Below are 22,036 nucleotides of genomic sequence, written 5' to 3'. Positions count from 1 at the left end.
CAAAATTATATTAGGAAATGATATTAGGAAAGAACAAAATATGCAAAGAATCTGATATTAGGAAAGAGCAAAAAACATAATAAATCACGCAAACAGCTTACTTCTAAAGACTGAAAAAAAAATCCATAATGAAATAGGAAAATGAAGTATTTAATGCCTTCTCCCTCTAAAATAAATAATGGCAAAGAATTTTGGAGAATAAAAATCCTGAAACAAGTATACATATATAATGATTTATCTGTAAATAATCTGATGATGAAAGATAGCTTGAAACTATTGAATAGATGGAATGACATTTGCTGAGTTCAATACATAATTTATTCCTGGACATTTTTTATATATATTTTCAATCACACATTATTAATTTCTTAGGACACTTATTCTCTATTTTCACAACACTGTGGATGCTATAAGCCCCCCATAATTATATATATATGCATATCTTTAAACGCTAGATGAAAACAGTGAAGCAATTAATTACATGTTTTCAAAGCAAGAGCAGCTGAGAAAAGTGACTGCATACATTGCGGCTGGGGCATTTATGGACCCAACTTCTTTGCTTCAGTTTTGAATGGTGATTGGACTATAGCATTGCAGATCACTGCAGATGAAATTAATGACATAAGTGATGCAGTCCAGATTCCAAGATGGGCATGTAGCCAAATTAAAAGAGCTATTGTCAATTAAGTTAGAAATTTGTTAGTTTTCTAACATATATACATAAAACACTGTAAATATTTTCTTAAAAATTAAATACTTATAGTATAAATCTGAAATCTTATACATATATGTGTAAGATTTATAAGTATTTACAGTATTAAGCAAAAGTTTATGATGTAAATAAAAGTGTATCATTATGTTATATTTCAAATATGTTTCTTTTATTCATTTTATTGAAAACTTAACAAGTAGCTAAGCCACAATTCTTTGTTTCATTTCATAGCTAAATGACTATTTTAATTTCACCAAATTTAACAAATAATTTCGATTCAAAGAGTTTCCGTAGTTCATTCTGGGTCATTCATCAAATCTCAATTCAACAGTAGGCACACTGTATTTCTTTTAAGAACTGTACCTGTTCAAGCTATATTTTTGGACAAATATGTGAATGAATATTCTAATGGCCGATTCTAAATACACAGGGAGATATATTGCCGAACAAGTGTTTCTGCAGAAGTTGCAGATGTTGTTGAACATCTGCAACAGCCCATCTACACAAGGAATCATATCTCTGATACGTCAGATACATGTCTACGGTGCCTGGGCCAAAAGTAGTGCTCATTGTTCATAATAGGATACAAAGTTGTGGCACAGTTACAGCAACAGCGAATGAAAGTGCATACGGAAATCACATGTCCAAAAAGCAATGATGAATCAGCATTTTGCTTACTAAATAAATAATGCCACGTATTGTTTGGAGTTTTGTAACTAATTTAACAAACGTAATTTATGATACAATGTTTATTTCAAATCATAATTTCTGATAGATTTCTTTAAAAATGATAGAATATTTTTTATCACCTTAATGCAAGTGATTTGTTATTCTAAGTTATAAAGCAGATGTTCTCAACCAGAAAAAATTATCCCCCTTTTCAGGAGTAAATACAGTCAGCCTTCCATTTAGCTGTTAAGCATTTAGTTTTAATTTATGAATATGAAAAACTACTTTCATTCAAGTTTTGATATTTATCAACATTTTTGTTTTTAAATTTATAAAATATGTTAAATAATAATCTATATTTAAATACATGTATATATGTAACTTTCAAGTTTAGAAAGGAGTAGTATGATCTAACAATGGTGATAGGGCGAAAAAGGCTGAGAACCACTGCTATGGAGAAATGTATTTTTTTACCTCATTTGTTAACATTAACTAAATCTGGTAGAATATTTTTTCCTTTTTAACCCCTTCCAGCGTGCATCCCATATATACATTCCCTACAAATGTCTGTCCTAGCTGGGCATCCTACCCAAGCATCCCTAAAAAATTCGCCAGGATGGGTTTGTGATGCATATGTGCATTTTAAGCTGAATCCTTTTTTAAAGATGATGGCATCCTGTGTCCATTACTCTTGAATATAGCATAGTTTTAGGATCCTGACCTTCAATTTTATCACATTCTGTATACCATTGGTGTCAGCTGTTGTGGGGAAGGTGGGACAACATAATGTAAATAAACAAAGCTCAGCTCTTTAACTTGTTATGCGATATAAACATCCATGCTTCTGATGTCCCCTTTTAATTCTTTTTTTCATTATTATGTAGGGTTTTTTAGGGTTACCATGTGAGATTCTGTTATGCTCTGCATTGCTTTTATCGCTTACATTTTGTATACTTCCTTTTTATTATGAAAAGCCTTGACTTCAGGTAATTATGGCAAGCTAGTGTTATCTATCAGAGAAAAGATTTATTTGCAGGATAAATGAGTTAATCGGTGACATGCATGAGAGTGATAAATTATTTTCTAAACAGTGATATTTTTAGTGAATCTGATACAGACATTTTGTCAGAGATTGAGCTCACTAAGTGCCTGCCTTCCATAGTCTTGAAGTAGTTTTATTAATTTTAATGTTTATTAATGTACTACTTTGTCAACTGAAACCTTAAAATAATTTCAATAGCATTTCTAAAAATTATTTCTCAGAGTAAGCAATTTTTTTAGTAATTTTTATTTTTGATTTTCTGTTCATATTCTGTTGTTAATGATGATTTTTTCAACTTTTGGACTACATCTATGTAGCTTGATCACTTAGTATATCTACTAATTAATTAAATTTTGCATATACCAGCAGATTATGAGTTTGAATTCATCTGAGTTATACTCCGATTTTTCCACTGAAAATAAATGTTTTATTGTTTCAGCAATTAACAGAATTCTCTTAATATAAAAATTGTTTACATATAATGTATAATAATGTTATGTTATTTCACTAATGCATAAAATTTTATATAATTAATTCCAATAATTACATAATAATTTTATATTAATTGTAAATAATTATTTAATAAACTGAAAAAATACAAACTTGAATAATAAAAGGAAGACCTGCACTTCTTCTTGTTGGACACAACTGTATGTTTTCTTTTAATCCTCTAATTGCTAGCAAAAGGTCCCCTAACCACACTTTTGGCAATTCTTGAAGTTTCAGAAAAGGTGATCTATAAAAAGACATCACAAAACAAGATATGCCTAAAGAGTTTAAAAAATCAAATATGTATAACATAAAATACCATCATATTATTATTTTAATCAGTTTATTACTTAAAAGAACTAATCTAGAATTATAATCCACTCCTTTTCTTCATATATAAACTATAATTGGTAAAGTTATGCTTTAAAACATTACATTATTCTGATTTAAGATCTTTGCTCGCTCCCTCAATTTCTAGTCATATTTCGTGACTTTCTTTTTTAAATCACAAATATTATTTAATTCCTTTCTTCTATTTTTATGCAATGATATATGAGAAATATAAGCAGCCATAGGGCTGATAATTATTAAAAGTAGCGAAATAATTTTCAGAATAGCAGATATTTTATTAACAATCTTATAGCCATTAAAATGTAATACATTTGACATGTCATATAACTTTATATAAAAAGGTTCAATTTTTCTACCCAATTCAACAAATAAACTATATACATAATTTCCTCATAAGTATAAATACAAACAATCCTTCATAAATATCAGTACGGTAAGGGGGGAAGGACAACTAGTGTATAAACAATACTGTACACCAATATTCAAATCATTAATAAATATTACACAATAATATCAAAAAAATTAATGGATAATAATAAAAAATATAATTCTCATAGTTTTACTTTTGCATACTTTAAATTAGTAGAAATTATGCATAATATCATTAAATTTAAAATTTCATAAATTAAAAAAAAAATTCTTACCTCCAAAGCTTACCACATAACTTGCTGAAGCCAATATATGCTTGTTCAAATGCCCCCTTGTGTTTTACCAAGCTCATCTGGCGAGTAAAATACTCGCCAATTTTTTCAACCTGGAATAAAGTTCAACATTTTACATAATTTAAACTACCTTCATATAAAGTAATACTGAAATAATTTCAAATACCTCAGTATAAAGTAATACTTAAATAATGAAGTTGATCACTGATAATTCAGGAATAAACACATAATTCAACTCCCATTTTATGACAATTCAGTTTTTGATGTACCAGACATATGCTGACTTAAAAATGAGCACGAAATGGGGAGAAGGGGGGATTCTACTTAAAATAAAAAGATTAGGGAAAAGAAAAAGTAACACATTAAACACCAAGCCTTTCCCCCCCCCTACAGCTGGTCTCTACAAATTGACACACTATTTAATAGGCATTTTGTGTAAAAGATTAATTATGAACCTTGTCCATAGTCAACTCTTAACAGCTAAAGTCTTTGATAACCTATCCACGTCATTCCAACCAGCTTAATTTGAAATCATTCAACATCACAATTAGTGTTCAGCTGTAAATGAAGGCATTAGCTCAACCTGTCGGATTTCAAAACAATGAGGTTTGTATTTTGTATTTACTTTCCTTTAAATTATACTTATAATTTTACAATACTTATTACTTTTACTTTTTGGCCACTAATAATTGTTGTTAGTTTAGTTTCATGAGAGTGGCAGCAGGGCAATTCATAGAATTAGGTAAATATGTTTCTTAGTTAGTTAGGCTTATTGAAGATTAATTATATGTTATATACCTGAGTGATGTTTTATTAAATAAATGAATACTTTAGAATATAGTAGTCTCTTTAGAGTCCTTGATACGCTGATAGCGTAATAGTTTGATGTGTAAGTGAACATTTTAGTGGTACCCTCGGTGGGACACAAGAGATGTTAGTTTGGAATTCTAAAGTATAAAAATGGAAGCTATTAAACTTGAAAAGAAGATTCACAGAGCTGCTTTTACAAAAGCCTTCAATGTTTTAGAAGAAATTTTAAAGAAAAGTGACATAAATTCTTCTGAATTACAGTCGGAGCTTAATGTTTTCGCTTCGAAAGTTCAACGTTTGGAAGATACGCACGTACGTTATCTTAGCACGCTGTCCGGAAACGAAATTGAAGCAGAATTCGATATTATTGAAGATTATTGTGACAAGGGCGTTAGAATCGAAACTAAAGTGAAAGATATTCTTCAGAATCTACGAAATGTAAGTACTTCAAATTTAATTTTGAATGAATCTGTTAATGAGAATGCATGTAAACGTACATTTAAACTTACAAAGCTTGAATTACGAAAATTTGATGGTGAAATTAAGGAATGGTTATTTTTCGAGTCAATTTGAAAAAAATAACAAAGATACTATGATTTCTGATAGTGATAAATTTCAATATTTATTACAAGCGACTGTTGAGGGTTCGCGTGCAAGGGAGGTTATAGAAAGTTTTCCTCCAACATCTGTTAATTATCCCAAGGCCACAGAATGTTTGAAGGCTCGTTTTGGTCGAAATGACTTGCAAGTGGAAGTTTATGTGAGAGAATTGTTGAAATTGGTCCTGAAAAATGCAAATTCTAGTAATTTCTGTAATAACTTATGTGCATTATATGATAATTTGGAACAACAAATTCGGGCTCTGGAAACCCTTGGCATCACTACAGATAAAAGTGCTGCATTACTTTATCCTTTGGTTGAATCTTGCTTGCCTGAGGATTTTTTAAGGGCCTATAAAAGAAGTGCAAATGCTGACCATGGTCCAGACCCTAAATGTAGACTGGACAGTTTATTAAAATTTTTGAAATCAGAAGTAGAATCCGAAGAATGCATAAGTTTAGCTATGGCTGGTTTTGGTTTGAAGAACGAAGACCTGGGGAATTAAATCTATGAAAACTGTTCACGATCGACCATCAAGTGCGTGTTTTGCTGCGGAAAACATGATTCATTTAATTGTTTTAAGGCTAAAAAAATGCCATTTTCAGAGAGGCAAAAACTCTTAAAAGATACAGGGCACTGCTTTCGCTGTTGAAAGGCTGGTCATTGTGCAAATAAATGCAGAAGTTCTATTAAATGTGCAATTTGCCATAAAAATCACAGCGTAATTATGTGTTTAGAACTGCTTAAAAATAAAACAAATGTTAAGAAGCCTATGTTAAACAGCAATGAAAAAGAAACTAGCAAGGAAGAAAGTTCTGTAAATCTTTCTAGCATTACCAACACACCACAAGTACTTTTGAAAACCCTGAAAGTAAAAATAATTGGAAATAATTCTACACTTTATGTTCGAGCTTTATATGACACAGGATCTCAAAAATCGTATTTAAGGATAGATTTAATTTCTACTCTAGGCCTGATACCTTCTAGACAAGAGATTTTAAGTCACGCCCCTTTTGGAGGAGAATGAACACCTGAAAATGTGCATAATGTCTACAAAATTAAGCTAAAGAGTTTAGATGATAATTTTACTTGTACTTTTGATATTTATGAGCAAGATACAATTTGTGATGCTGTACCTTCTGCCTTAAATGGACCTTAGATTAAAGAGCTCCAGTCCATGAATATACCATTTTATGTCACTGAAGATTCATCAGGGCCTATTGATCTTTTAATTGGTGCAGATGTGGCTGGTCGACTTTTCATCGACAGAAAAAGAGTACTTTCTAGTGGAATTGTAGCCATAGAAAATTACCTGGGCTGGACATTGATCGGTAAAACATCAGTGAATGCTGAAAGGGAAGATATGGTGATGACGGTTGTAACAATGTTTGCGAAAGATGCCAATATTCCTGACCTTTTTTCCTTACATAGCTTAGGAATATCCGATACAGTCGAAGTAAAATCACGAAAGGAAAAAGAATTTATTATGAAGAAATATTTTCAAGAGAGACTAAGAATTAAGGATGATAGGCCGTACGAAGTTGCCTTACCGCAGAAAGATGATCATTTGCCTCTCCTCACTAACAAAGATATAGCGATAAGAAGACTTGAAGTCTCAACAAAAAGTCTGAATTCAGAAAAATTATTTGATACCTATGATGATGTCTTTAAAAAAGGGACTGAATTGGGAATAATAGATAATGCCAGAGATGAGCATTCACACCTTCCTGGGATCCAGAATCCAGCTGATTTGTCTTCTCGAAGATGTTCCGCTAGACAACTGTTATCAACCAAATGGTGGGAGGGACCCACTTGGTTATTAGAATCATCATCTAACTGGCCTGTCACAGAACAAAATATTGATGAATATTCTATAGCTAATGAAAAGAGAAAAACAAAATCTGATGAGCACTCTTCTATCTGTTCTCCAAGTTACTCAAACACTTGTAGCCTCAAAACTGATGAAAAGTAAAATAATGGATACAGACATTACAGATTAAGTTGGTACAATTATTATTTTTCAAGCTATGACAAAGTGACATGGTTGATTGCTTTGATAAAAAGATTTATCTTTAATTATCTAAATGCAAATTCTTTGCGAATTATTGGCGAGTTTTCTTTGGGTGAACTGACAAAATATAAAGTCAGGAAAAAAAATTGTGGCCCCATCCAAATACAGTTGAAATGTATTTTGCATTTTGCTGAAGCAGGTCCTTTTTCAGTGATTGATTATTCAAGATCAGATTTATGGACACCAGGAACAGTAGCATATGGAATATATGGAGGACCCAATCCTTTTCGTTCGGTAAATTCTTGTTTGAAAAATGACTCATATGATGAAAGTGATTTACCTCCTCTTCCATCAAAAGCACCACCAGTAATACAGAAATTTGGTCAGAAGTATTCTGCATTGAAAACCAGGAGTGGGTGAGAAGTCAGGACTATCCAAAGAATAGACTTATAGACTTGACAAAATTATTGTACTTTAATTCAGTTCTTTTATGTTTTTCCATTAAGTTTTTCTTTAATATTTCTAATAGGTTAAGTTGTTTCCCAACAACTTAAGGTGGGAGGATGTTGGATTTCAAAACAATGCAGTTTGTATTTTGTATTTACTTTCTTTAAATTATACTTATAATTTTACAATACTTATTACTTTTACTTTTTGGCCACTAATAATTGTTGTTAGTTTAGTTTCATGAGAGTGGCAGCACGGCAATTCATAGAATTAGGTAAATATGTTTCTGTAGTTAGTTAGGCTTATTGAAGATTAATTATATGTTATATACCTGAGTGGTGTTTTATTAAATAAATGAGTACTTTAGAACATAGTAGTCTCTTTAGAGTCCTTGATACGCTGGTAGCGTAATAGTTTGACGTGTAAGCGAACCTTTTCCTGAACCTTATTCGAGAAGGCAATAACCTATCCATGTCATTCCATCCAGCTTAATTTGAAATCATTCAACATCACAATTAGTGTTCAGCTGTAAATGAAGGCATTAGCTCAACCAATATTACAATTCCAAGCATACATTTAGCACCCTTTTTGTTATTACAAAAAAAAAAAAAAAGTACTTTTTTAAAAATTGTTTCATAATCAGAAGCTAAGATTTTTATTTATTACTTTAAAATATAACACACACATATATTACAAACAGCCTTAAGTTTTCTGACTAAAAAACACTAAACCAGTCACTCTTTGCTACGTATCAGTACTCTAAAAATGAAGAAAATTGAAATGATAGCTTATTATTAATACCAATCTAACAGAAACCCAATATGTGGATAATTAACTCTATTAATTACTATTTGAAATCAAAATACTATTTTGTTTTTCGTCACATACGACTTTGTGGATTTGGAGTGAATGACAACAGCACTTGATGAAGTATCGAAACACAATTTATTAGCCAGTATTAATCAAGACAGCTACAATAACATGTTTACAGTTGTCAGAGAAATACTATAAACACACTGGAACAATCAGCGACACAGCCTCCAGGCTATCAGGCGATAACGGTGAAGACAGCTTTATGGCAAAACAGAGTACAGCTCCCGACTCTGCTCGGTCGTTCTTGGAGCTCAACACATTCTAAGATAAAACTTGACAATGCACTAACTCACGATACACTAAGAGACTCTCTCGTTGCACTTGACAACCAACTAGACTACAAGACACTTGCTCACTGACTCTTAGCTGACTCGACTAGTCACTCTTTGACTGACTATCATCTCGATAGACTCCTCACTCCACATACCAGCAAGGTTTATATAGCTTTTGGCTTGTATTTGAGAACATTCTGGGTAAACCAGTAAGAATTTGTTCCAGGAGGTTCTCCATCCGTCTATGGTATAACGCCAATTTTTTCACCAAATGGGTGATTTCTTGCCAAATATGGCAACCCTGCCTTACCTTGCCATTTCCTAACCAACTTTGCGGAGAAGCTATTTTACCACGGCTAGACATTTCGTAACACTGCCCCTTCAAAGGACTGCATGTTCAGGGCAGTACAATCCTTTGTCAGAAGCCAAATTCGATACAAACAAAACGTAATAAAACAAATAACATAACTAAAGAAACAATATTTACACTATGTACAAGTTATATACACAGATTAACCACAAAACAATTTTAAATTATACAAATTAAAGTTCAGAATGACTTTCAGTCTCAAGCTTTTCATTAAGTTATACCCAGATCAAATACTTTTTAACACTAGTTCTCAGATGTATTTCTGTTTTGTATATCACAGTCTGAAGATTCAGTCCTTCCAGAATTTTCATCCACAGGAAGATCTGAAACAGTTTGTTCACCACTCTGTAGTTTATTCGCATCATGTAAACAGTTCACCTCGGTATTTTCAGCAGCTGATACATGCTCATTTTCCCCCTTTTTCTGGGAACCAGCTCCAAATTCTGCATCAGAGTCAAGAACTGAATCTGATTCTTTACAAACACAAATATCCTGGTTAAAAATCTGGTCCGTATCTGCACAGTCTGTATTTAGGAGACACACACTTAGTTTAAGGAGTGGGTGAATTTTCTTGCAATACTAGAGCACACTGCTTAAGTTGCACACCAGCTTCTCCCATCTCTGCATCACATGCCCTTTCAGATGGTTCAACAGTTGCTGCCAGCAACTTCATAACTTCACTATCAGTTTCTACCGACTTAACAGTCGAATTTTAAGATTCTTCCATTTCTAATTCAGGCCCATGAGAATCCAGAACTACTTTCCTGTCTTTCATTTCTTTATCTTTTCGATCTCTGTCTTTAAACTCGTTAGATGTTTCATCCTTCATTTCTTGATTTTTTTATTCTTCAGATGCCACGTCCACATCTTCTTTTACGACTATTAAACTTTTACGATGTCATGTCCACATCTTCTTTTATGACTCCATTTTCTTCTGCAAGCTCCACTTTCATCTGTTAGAACTGCTCTTACACCTTTTCTCGGCCGGCTTTCATCTTATCTCGTCTGGCCGTCATCTCTCCCAGTGCAGCTTTCATCTCAGCTGTCATCTTTTTATATCCAGCTTTTATCTCATCATATCCGGCTTTTATCTCAGCCAGTTCAGTTTTCATTTCAGCCTTCATCTCTTCTCGCCCAGCTTTTATCTCTTCTTGCACGGCTTTTATCTCAGCTTTCATCTATTCTCACCCAGCTTTTATCTGGGCTTTCTTCTCTTCTTGGAGTTCATCAAAGTCACCAGCCGGCTTAATAGTTTTTCCATCACTCTTGTCACTGGCATTCACCCTCAAATCCCACTTCAGATACCAGTTGTTACGTTTTTCTTCACGTATGGGCTCGGGGATTCGGTGTGAATAATGACAACATCACCTGATGAAGTATCAAAACACAATTTATTAGCCTGTATTACTCAAGACAGCTCCAATAACACATTTACAGTCGTCGAAGATCTACTATAAACATGTTGGAACAATCAGCGACATAGCCTCCAGGCTATCAGACTAGTGAAGACAGCTTCATGGCAAAGCACCAGAGTACAGCTCCCGACTCTCAGTTCAGTTGTTCTCGAAGCTTAACACACTCTAATATAAAACTCGACGATGCACTAACTCACAATACACTAACAGACTCTCTCGGTGTACTCGACGACCAACTTGGCACTAAATTAAGAGACTCTTAGCTGACTCAACTGACCACTCTCTGACTGACTATCAACTAGATAGACTTCGCACTCCGTGTACTAGCAGTGTTTATATAGCTTTTGGCTTATGTTCGAGATCATTCTGGGCTAAACCAGTAATAATTCGTTCCAGGAGGTTTTCCATCCATCTATGGCATATCGCCAATTTTGTTGCTAAATGTCACCAAATGGGCAACTTCTTGCCAAATATGGCAACCCTGCCTTCCCTTGCCATTTTCTGACAACCCTAAATTTGCTTTGCGGGGAAGCTATCTTACTGTGGCTATACATTTCATAACAATATTAAAGAATTCTCAATTTTCATAACCTCATGCATTGCTTTGGCCATGAAATGGCTCTCTCAGTGTCCAACATGACATTTTCAATCCCTTGTGAGATTAGTCACAGTTAGAACTACCATATATGCTAACCATTGCCATTGAAAATTCCAGTTTCCTTATTAAAATGTTTCTAGATTATTTTCTATGTTTCAGTAATTAACATTCACTATATATGACTGTTACGTCAAAACTGAAGTCTCTGTGTGTCAAGATGTGATTCCATCCATTCAGAAAAATAAAATGATTCCGCTGAAAGGCTTACTTACTGAAATGTGAAATGGTTGCAAGATGAATAAGTCATTCATCATATGCTGCCTATTATTTGTTTCCTCAAAACCACATCTGGCAAAATAGATAGAGAAAAAACATGCATGGAAAAATAGTATACAATATTATCTTCCAATAAAATCAAATTTTTTTAACATTAAATAAAAGTCAATTCTAAAACCATTTCAGTTTTAAAAGCTGAAACATTTACTTTATTTCATTGCATTCCCTTATCACATACTGCATCACAAATATTAATAGCTTAACCAATAGCTCATTTTCTTTTCATGTCACCATTACATTATATTACTACATTTATAATCCCCATGGCTGTTCAAGTGTTGTCATTTCATAAGGCATAGATTTTTCATTTATCATCCATATGATTTGATAAACAGCCATTTTCAGAGGCATCACCATTCAATATTCTATAAATGTCTTTATCATTGAAATTAAATCAGTATATTGTTTAACTACCTCAGAGTTTAAGTAATATGCATATTTCCAAATAAGTTATATCCTTTATTTTTAATGGTACCTCTAACTGATATAATTCATAATAAATTTAATTCATAACACATCTAAATGATAATTCTTATAAAATTGTAATCTACACACAGCTACAAAATTTCACAAGTACCACTAGATTTTATTTAGATGCAGATGATACTGAATGCAAGTAATCTTAGAAATTTCATAACCTATTGAGATATACATAGGTTGTTCGCACATTTTTTAGACGATTTTGGTAAGCGGTAATAAAAAATCGTTTGCTGCAAAAGAAGTAATTGCAATTGTACTATGTTTTTGTCAAGTCAAAATTATTGTCTGTGGCTTGAAAGTTTTGTTTTTATTCAAAATGGTGAATTTAACAAAGCAGTGGTTTGAAGGTTACATTTATGCTCTTTCCGAAGAGAAATATGCATACTCCGTTATCCAAAAACGATGTGAGAGTCATGGTTTTGTGAAATCTAAAGCATTGATAGGTAATATCATCAACAAGAAAGGAAAAAAACGTCAAATTGGAGCCTCAAGTGAGACAAAAATTTCAAACAAGTATCCAAGGAAAAAACGGATATCTTCGACTATTGCAAAGATACCTTGTTTAATGTTAAAAGAAAATCCTCCTAGTCAAAGGACAGTTGCAAAATCATTAAAATGCTCCTTGTCCACTGTAAACAAAATGATAAACGTTGATTTAAATCTTAAGAAAGCGAAAAAACGCAATGTGCATCGTCTTCTTTCAAAGCATATTGCTCAACGCAGGACACGCTGCAGAATTCTATATGAGAAACACTTATCCAAAGAAAAATGGAAAACAATTGTCACAATAGATGAAGCATGTGTGTATTTAAATGATTGTAGCAAAGAAAAAGAGCCATTTATTATCATAAAAGGGGAGATAAAATTTAAGTACATGGTTCAAAAAATCGAAAGAAAGTTTTTCTAAGGGATTCATGATTGTTGTTGGTTTTTCTTATAATGGCAAGTTAAAAATAAAGAGAGTGCAAAAAAATTTCAAGATTAACTCCAAAAACTATCAGGAACATATTTTATCGCCAATTTTTTAGAATGAAATACCATCGCCTTACCCACAGTGTCATCAATCTGTGAGACTCCATCAGGACAAAGCTAGAAGTCACACATCAAAATCCACTGTAAATTTCCTAAAAGAAATGGAACAAAAAACTGGTATCAAGGCCATACCCTTCACTGATATCCCTACTAAATCTTCCGATGTGTCACCTATGGATTTTTGTGCTTTCGGACTTTTAAAAACTGCATTATCCAAACGTTGTCCCAAAACCCTAACAGGACTCTGGAAAGCTGTTCGGGAGGAATGGGAGAGAATATCTCTTCTGCCACTTCAAAAGGCATTCCTGGAAATTGCGGTGTCGAAAGATAGTTCAGAATAAGGGATGTCAAATAGAACATTTAAAACACAAGAATTTTATGTAATTAGTTTTGTGAATACAATATACATCATCTAAAAAATGTGTGAACAGCCTCTGTATAACATTACAAGGCTTTAGAAACATTAAATATAGCAAGAGCATACAGTTAATAACACTTGCTGAAAAATATTATTAAGTATGTATTCCTTTTGAATGATTCATTTTGGTTGATAAACAATGCACATTTCACATAAAAATAGACTATTATATATATATAATAGTATATTTTATATAATAGTCTATACATAATATCTATATAGACTATCTATATTAAAGTCTATAGTCCCATATAGTCTATATATATATGTGATGTATCAGCTTTAGTCGTAGCTTAAATAATCAGACGATAGTTTTAAAAACAGGATCCATTTATTATTATTCAGGAGAAATATCAGTTACAAAAATCAGATATCCAGAGTAAATAAAAAAGAATTACTAATAACTTTTTGTATGAAGTTTACCGCATCGTGACATTTAAGAAAAAGCTACCGATATTCCTTTTGTGAGTCTTTTTATAGCCTCTGGAAAAGGGAAGCTTCCAAGAAATGACGTCAGCCTCGTCAGCCAATCCAGTTCGCTTTAAATATCTCCAGAACATTCTAAAACTGTACGTGTAGAAAAGGCGGGAAAAACAACTACGGGGCTATGGATTTAATTCCACGTACTTTCAAATAAGAGAACGTCGCCATTAAAAAATAAAAGAACATACAGTTAGAATTTTAAGTGTATTCTTGACTAAGGAATTATATTATTACATATATATATAATGATCTTGTGCTTCATCAATTGGCAATAATTTTGTATTTTGCCAGGACACAAAGTTTAACTTTCAAGTAGTAAACATAATAATACTTGATTGCAGGTGCTAGCATGACTTTACTAAGAAAAAAGAAGGCAAAAACAAGAGACCTTTTGTTTGATCTTCAGCAAAACAACCAGGTCTTCACATCCCACTCCATTTTCTGATAACCCAAATGATCCACAGTCTCTTCCTCCATCCAGAAACTGGCCTCTCAAATATTTGTGATAAATGATTTTTATTAAATTGATTATTTAAATTTTAAATTAAATTTTTTTCGTGGGAATATTTCTCATCTTCCACTTACATAACAGATTTCCTTACAGAAACAGCATCTGCATAAAATGAGAGCTGGTTATATATTTATACTTCAGAAAGCCATAGTTAAAATATGACTTCATTTAAATATTTATACTACACTACAGCTTTCTAAACCAAATTTAAGTACTATTTTAATAAAGCTAATTTATTCAATATAGGAGAGCCTCTGAAAAGTTTCCGACCTCAATATGTAGATCGTAACTGAAGGGGATTCTGAATCGTTATTTACTACTGTGAAATTTTGGGCAGCTAAATTTAAACGTGGCCGTACCAGCTTGGATGGTGATGAACATTCAGGACAGCAAAAAAATGCAACCACTGAAGAAAACATTACTAAAATCCACCAGATGGTGCTGACAACCATGGAATTAAGGTTTGAGAGATAGCAGAGGTTATTAGTATGTCCAAAGAATGAGTTTGCCACATATCAAACCAAAATTTAGATATGCGCAAGCTGGCTGCATGTTGGGTGCCGCATTTGTTCACTTTGGACCGAAAACGTGTCCGAATGAACATTTGCACCATTCTGTTGGCACAATAAATCAGAGTTTTTTCTACTGTTAATTATTGTAGATGAAACCTGGATTCATCCTTACAGCCCAGAAACAAAAACACAGTTAAAACAGCAGACTGCAAAGAGAGAATAGGCTCCAAAAATGGCAAAAATTCTTCCTTCTGCTGGGAAAGCTTTGGCAACATTTTTCTAGGACAGCCATGAAATTGTCTCAATAGATTATCTTAAAAAGGGAAAACCATTACCGAAGCATACTATGCAATGTTACTTGACAAGCTGAAGGCAGAAATTACGGAAAAACGGCCACATTTGCTAAAGAGAAAAAAATTGTTTAACCAAGAAAGGCTCCATCTCAAACCTCAACAGTTTCACGAGCGAAAATTCATGAATTACGATTTGAACTGCTTTACCACCCATCCTATTCACCAGACCCAGCACCAAGTGACTTTTTTTGTTCCCTAAGCTAAAAGAAGCACTTGGAGGGCAAAGATTTTTGTCAAATGAGGAGATATTACTGAGAAAGATTCCACATATTTGGGCTGGTTAAAAGGATGGGAGCATCGCTGAAAAAAATTTATAGGCTTACAAGGAGACTACGTCGAAAAATAAAGTTAATTTGGAGAAAAAATGTCTTTTTTCTTTGTTAGGTCGGAAACTTTTCAGACAGCACACGTATGTAACATATTTTACATGAGCAAACACAATAATTTGAAATAAACCTGAGTTGCATTTAAAATGCCATTTTCATTGCTAACTTCAGGAAGGAAAATAGGAACTAGTTCAGCTATTTCCCCAAAAAGCAGAGAAATTTCTTTATGGGTTCGCCAACAACAAAGGAGTAACATCTGTGCTGTCACTGCATGGGTTTTTACAAAATCTAAAACAACTGCATCATCCACTTGAAGACCACCGTTTGAAGATTGTTCTGATGGTTGAACTAAAGCAGATTGAAATCGACATCCAATTGCTCTACGAACAGCAGCTTGAAGTTGTATAATATTTTCTATATTAAGCAAAAACAAAAGAAATAAAAATAAAACTAGTTCCAAAACTTACTATATTACTTTTATGTTTTCATTTTATGAAAAATATTTTAATAGAATAGTATAAGTTATCCTGTCCCATTTTTAAGACGATGAAATTATTTCACAAATACAATAAATATAAAAATATAATGATAATTTCATATTTTGTGAAGTTAATAAATATGTAAAAAACATGCATTTTTTACATGTAATCTTAACAAAATAAATAAATGTTGACATAAATTTCATAAATAAAAATTTACTGAAATATGTATAAGAAATAAAATTCCATTTTTAAGAAATAGAAAATTTAATAAATTTGCAAATATTATGACTTATAATAAGATAAATTTATTTGTTGTGAAGAAACCATATTTTACTCACAAAGATTAATCTGTTAAGAATAATCTATACCAGTGTTTCTCAACCTGATTTACTTGTAGGACCAGTAAAATATTTCAGTTTTTTATTATTGTTCAGTGTTTTGGAGCAGTAAGATTGGCAATTTGGACAATTGGCATAATCTTTACATATACAGAATTGTGGAACTTAAAACGATTGGAAGGACCAGCAAATAGTGTTTGCAGACTGGTTGCAAAACAAAAACACTGATTTATACCATATAAGGTACCTAGGTAGTTTCATTTAATAAAAATCGTATTGAACATATTTCTTTAAAATGACATGTTCTAAACTAAACAGAAACGCTCATAGGTTTGCCCTTATTTTATTGTCTAGTTTGAATGCCTTATCTGCAATACTAAAAATTATATTTATTTTTAAAAATTAATAAAAACTCAAAAATTGTGTAAATGCTTAAAATTAAAGCTAAATTTTTAGAATGAAAAAATAGTGCAATTTTTAAATTATATGATTATTAATAACATAACTTATAATTATATATTTAAAATATTAATAAAAATATATTAGAATTAAAAATATAAACACATTTTTAAGATATAAAATGTAATTATTTTTATCATACAATTTTCAAGAAACATATAAATTAAAAAGTTAGTATATAATATAAGTAAACATATAAATTAGCATAAAAAATTACCGTGGTCAGCATCCATAGGCAAATGCCCTTCAGGAGAAGAATTGCATACAACAGGTTCAACTGAGCTCGCAACTTTAATACTTAATGTAATCAACTCCAGTATCAAATCATGCCACTGTTTTAATGAGTAAGTATCTTTAATATTGCTGGAAAATAATTAAGTTTTTTAAATTAATGCATTTGCAAATTGGAGATGTATTAAAAATGAAAGAAAATATATTATTTCTTAGATATAAGTTATACATATATTAAATGTCTTAAATGTCTTTACTTCTAAGATGATACCACTAAATTGCTATTCTTAAATTTGAATCTATGATAAAACAATGTGAAAAAGAAATTATTATAACAACAACCAATTTTAGTGCCACCATCTAAAAAATAAATAAATAATTAAAGTTATAGATCATATACAACAATATCACTAATTTTCGAAAACATTTAGACATTACCTGAGCAACATCCATTTGCATATATTTCACTAGCATAAATTTTAAAGTCACTTGAAGCACCCAGGTATTGCCCAAGAGTCACCTACTTAAGAGTGCTAAAAGGTTAAAAACCCTGTTCATAGATACATTAATAACCTTCATTTTTCTTATGCTAAATTAAACATAAAAAGAGGGAAAACAATCAGAATACCTAAAAACTGATTATATGAAAATCAGCTACATGAAGCAAAGCCCAATCAGTGGTTGAGTGGTTAAAATCAGTGAATGCTGGTATAGTTCGACCGTCTGAAGCGCAACGCTGGTTGGCATTCTGCCAAAACACATAGACTCGTCCTAAAGGGGCGGTATTACTTGCTGCGACATGAAAGGTCTTCTCTGGGAAAAGCTATACTGGAGGGAAAGAATGTCCCCATCCTTCCACCCATTTTGAGAACAATTCAGTCCGAATGGCGCATGCATGTTTGCGCTCATGGTCGCGGATGAGGCGGTCGAACTATAATTTGACCCAAGTTCAAACCAAGGCAAATGGACTACCTGCATGATTGGGCTTTGGGGTTTCCCCCCAGTGCAACATGGATATAAACTAGTTCCCCCCCCCCAGAGAGTCCTTCACAATGTCACTCTTACCCTTAAGCATATAGTCTCACTACATTTAAATACCCTAACCTAACCTTAATTTAAGTGCAAACTTTTAAACACCATAAAAACAAGATAAATATATAGATTTTTTACAACCAATACAATTCAATCTTTATTTTAAGTAATCCTTCTTTAACTTCAAATGGAAGAGCTTTGTATATTTAAAAAAGTAAATGATCTGTCTTCAACAGAGTAATTATTTTCTGTAAATACATTGCTTTAATCACCATTTAAAACAAGGAAAGGAAGATTATAATAGAATACCATTTCAATATATAATATAACAGCTTTTTAGTGAATTAAATATAAGTTGAACGGTATTTGACATGATGTGACATCTCTGTAAAATGAAAAAGAACTTTTTTTTACATAAATTAATGAAAAAGATTTTTGGAAAAAGATTAAATTTGATTTAAAAAATAAAACAAAGTGGAAATTTTTAAAAAAATTATTACATTGTTTATTATTTAACTTTTACAACAATATAACTTTTTACTTAACTTTTACAACAATATAAATTTTCTATAATTAATAAATAAACCTAGCTATGTATTTCAACTAGCTGATTATGTGTTAATATAATTAGGTGAGTATGTGTTAATTTGTTAATTAACATTTAAAGATAACTGCAATATAAAACTGCCTATTTAATTTGGATTTCAGATCTTACTATTTAAACATAGACAAAATTTTCAGATTATCCCTCCCCCAAAAGCAGTATTTTTCATGCCATTAAATTTAGTTAACATATAAAAATTCAAGTACAAGAGTGAATATTATGAAATTTGGAAATATAATAAATGTGAACTTATTAAAACAAAAAGCATAATACTAACCTGAATTTCACCTGACATAGAACACTTCGAATACAAGTCAAAATTCCATATAATGGAGCCCGAATAGCAGCTTCCAGTAAATTTTCTAGGGCAAGTTCTAACTGCTTAGTTAGCTCACACATCAGCATTAAAATTGTAATAAACAAAGTAGAAGAATCTATTTTATCCACACTTTCTTTCTCAAATTGTAAAGGACAAAAACCCATTTTTATTAAATATAACAAATAATCAAATACCAATGAATAAAAATTATCACACTGCACCATAAAGGCATACATATAAGCTGCAGTAACAGTATCTGGTGGTTTAGCACTTGAAGCAAGGATTAAAGCTGTTTGGAATAGAGACTTCCTAAACCTCTCATCCTAAAAGAAAAATACACGTTTTGCATTACTCGAATAACACAAACATTTATACTGACACAATTTAATACAAATATTACGTATATATGAAAGTAAGCATAAAATCTCTATTACGCCACTGTGATTAAAAAAGTATCAGAATTAGAGCCATTAAAAAAAAAAAAAAAAAACACTAACATTTAATCTTTTAGAAAATATCTAAATATGCTGTATTTTTCGGCATATTATGTACACTGGTGTATAATATTCATCTATAATTTCAAGCTACATTTTTTAATTTTTAGGTATATTCGTCATAAACGTGCACCCAATTCTTCATGAAGAAACCTAAAAGATACATGTGCAATGCTGTTATCTTTTGAGGTCACTTATTCAAACATTTGTCCTAGACTTTCAAACAATTAAACTGCACAGACAAGCGGTAAGGGGAACAATATGTGTGTGGGTTGAACGCTTGAGGGAGTAAATATTCCAGCAAAGAAGGTGGATTGTATTCAACGTAATCCAAAATAATGCTATTGTAGAGCACTTCCAACCTGAATGAATTCGTAGAATTAGGAGTTAACCTGTTTTAATAATTAATAATGTTTTCTCTTCCTATAGTCATTTGAAGTCGAGATTTTGAAAAGAAAATCTCAGGCTTTAGTAAACTGCATTTGCTTTAGTTGAAATACAGTTGATCTGGTGCTCCTTTCAGTAGTAAATATGGCTCCTGCAAAAAGAAACAAACACAGGTTTGTTTCAAATAAAAAAATTTGGTTTCAAATAAAAAGCCATTCATTTTGCGAAAGAAAATGGAAATCGTGCTGCAGCAAGGTGTTGGTGGTGTATTTAATTATGGCAAAGCACACGAGGGCTATCTGCCTAAGGGAAGGGTAGCCTTTGTGGAGGACTTTCTAGGGGAAACTGGCTCGTATACACGTTACACATGGGGAAAACCACGAAAACGCCCACACAGCCAGCCCATTTGCGGAATTCAAACCTCAGACCGAACTACCAGTGTTCAGCGACTTTACCGCTCGGCCACTGGTGGGCCTGCTGCAGCAAGGATGTTTGGTGTTTTGTTAAAAGATGGAATAGACAACGATTATTTATTTATGGATCAAAATAACAATAATGATGAAGATGAAACAAAAGTCTATGATACGCCTGAAGATACAATGGAAAATAAACATGACGAACTCATCATATTATCCAATAATGAAAATGTTTAATTTTATAAGGTATGCCATTTCTTTTAAATAAGCAGCATTTTGGTGGATGTAAAAATCTAATTTTTTTCCTTATTTTTAAGCTATCATTTTTATATCCAGCATATAATGCGCACCCATATATTTTGATCCTATCTTTTGTTACCCATATCTTTTGTTACATTACCCAGAAAAATACAACAATTTTACTTATAGTTCTACTAAAATTACCTAAGTACAAAATTTGTAATAATGTTTTTTTTCTTTAGAAGAAATTTTTTCTTTAGAGATATATGCACTAATTTAATACTTCTAGAAAGAAAATATACATTCAATATACAATATACTTTTAGAAATAGAAAATATACTTTTTTCAGCTCATTTCAACTATGGTCAAAATTTTCTAAACATAAATGTATTTCTTAGGATAGTTACAAAGAAAGAAACAGAAATGGTATACTTAAACAACCTTTTATTGGCAAGACTTACTTTGGAAATATGAATACTGCTGCAAGTGATAAAAGAAATAATTGAATTTAATAGTACTAATAGGAAATGCTGGCACATTTAATAGTACTAACAGGCAATGCTGGCACATTGGCATATATCTTTTGGTACATTTATGTTATAGCAGCTACAGCAAGAAATAGAAACTGGCATGTTTCAGCCTTGGTAAGAAGTAAACAGTTACTGATACACACAAGGAATTCATTCAATGTCTGTTGTACATATGCACGCAGTTTATGTTTTTCTGTCTAGTGAAAATTTTTTTACTGTTCTGTTATCAGGACCAGATCAGAAATGTATGGATGTATTCATATATGCATATATATATTTAAGCACGAATGCATGTGTGTGTATGCATATACACATATATTATTCATACATATCTGAATCTAGTCCTGATAACAGAACAGTAACAAATTTTCTCTTTTTCTTTCCTAAATACTTGATATGTTTCCTATTCATAACTAGTCAAAACAGTTGGCTTCAATTTTCAATAAAATTCCAATGATTTTGAGGGTGATCAGCCACATGTCCTTCTTCTACAGCAAAAAGAACTCTACAGAATGTCTTTTGTTTCTCTTGTAATTTGAAACTTACTATTTTCATTCTTCATCTTATGAGGATCAACAAAATGGCAATACAAAAAGCATAGGAGAATATGGCTCATCATCACCTGCAGTCCTACCTAGAAGAGTTTAAAAAGACATCACATTGGCCAGGATAATGTATTTGAAGCTTTATCAACAACAATTATTAAACTGTAGCCACCAGAATGTATTGTT

At 31.9% G+C, this 22,036-nt stretch overlaps 1 protein-coding gene across 1 annotated transcript in view; it reads right to left on the bottom strand.

Moving 5' to 3' along the window:
• The window catches only part of LOC118189848 (tRNA (32-2'-O)-methyltransferase regulator THADA-like), a 119,256-nt gene that overhangs the window by 46,351 nt on the left and 50,869 nt on the right, over positions 1-22,036 (bottom strand). Inside the window, exons 21-25 of the mRNA XM_035360529.2 lie at positions 19,196-19,560; positions 17,269-17,414; positions 15,903-16,186; positions 3,908-4,017; positions 3,027-3,159 (exon numbers count right to left, since the gene is read on the bottom strand). Of these exons, the coding sequence (XP_035216420.1) occupies positions 3,027-3,159; positions 3,908-4,017; positions 15,903-16,186; positions 17,269-17,414; positions 19,196-19,560 (1,038 nt within the window). The remainder of the gene's footprint in view (positions 1-3,026; positions 3,160-3,907; positions 4,018-15,902; positions 16,187-17,268; positions 17,415-19,195; positions 19,561-22,036) is intronic.

Source organism: Stegodyphus dumicola, chromosome 9, assembly GCF_044657685.1.
Source record: "Stegodyphus dumicola isolate Sdum_Otavi_A_Nest chromosome 9, ASM4465768v1".
NCBI lineage: Eukaryota > Metazoa > Arthropoda > Arachnida > Araneae > Eresidae > Stegodyphus > Stegodyphus dumicola.
Note: the sequence above shows the minus strand (reverse complement) of the source record. Positions and strands in the feature narration are given on the sequence as shown.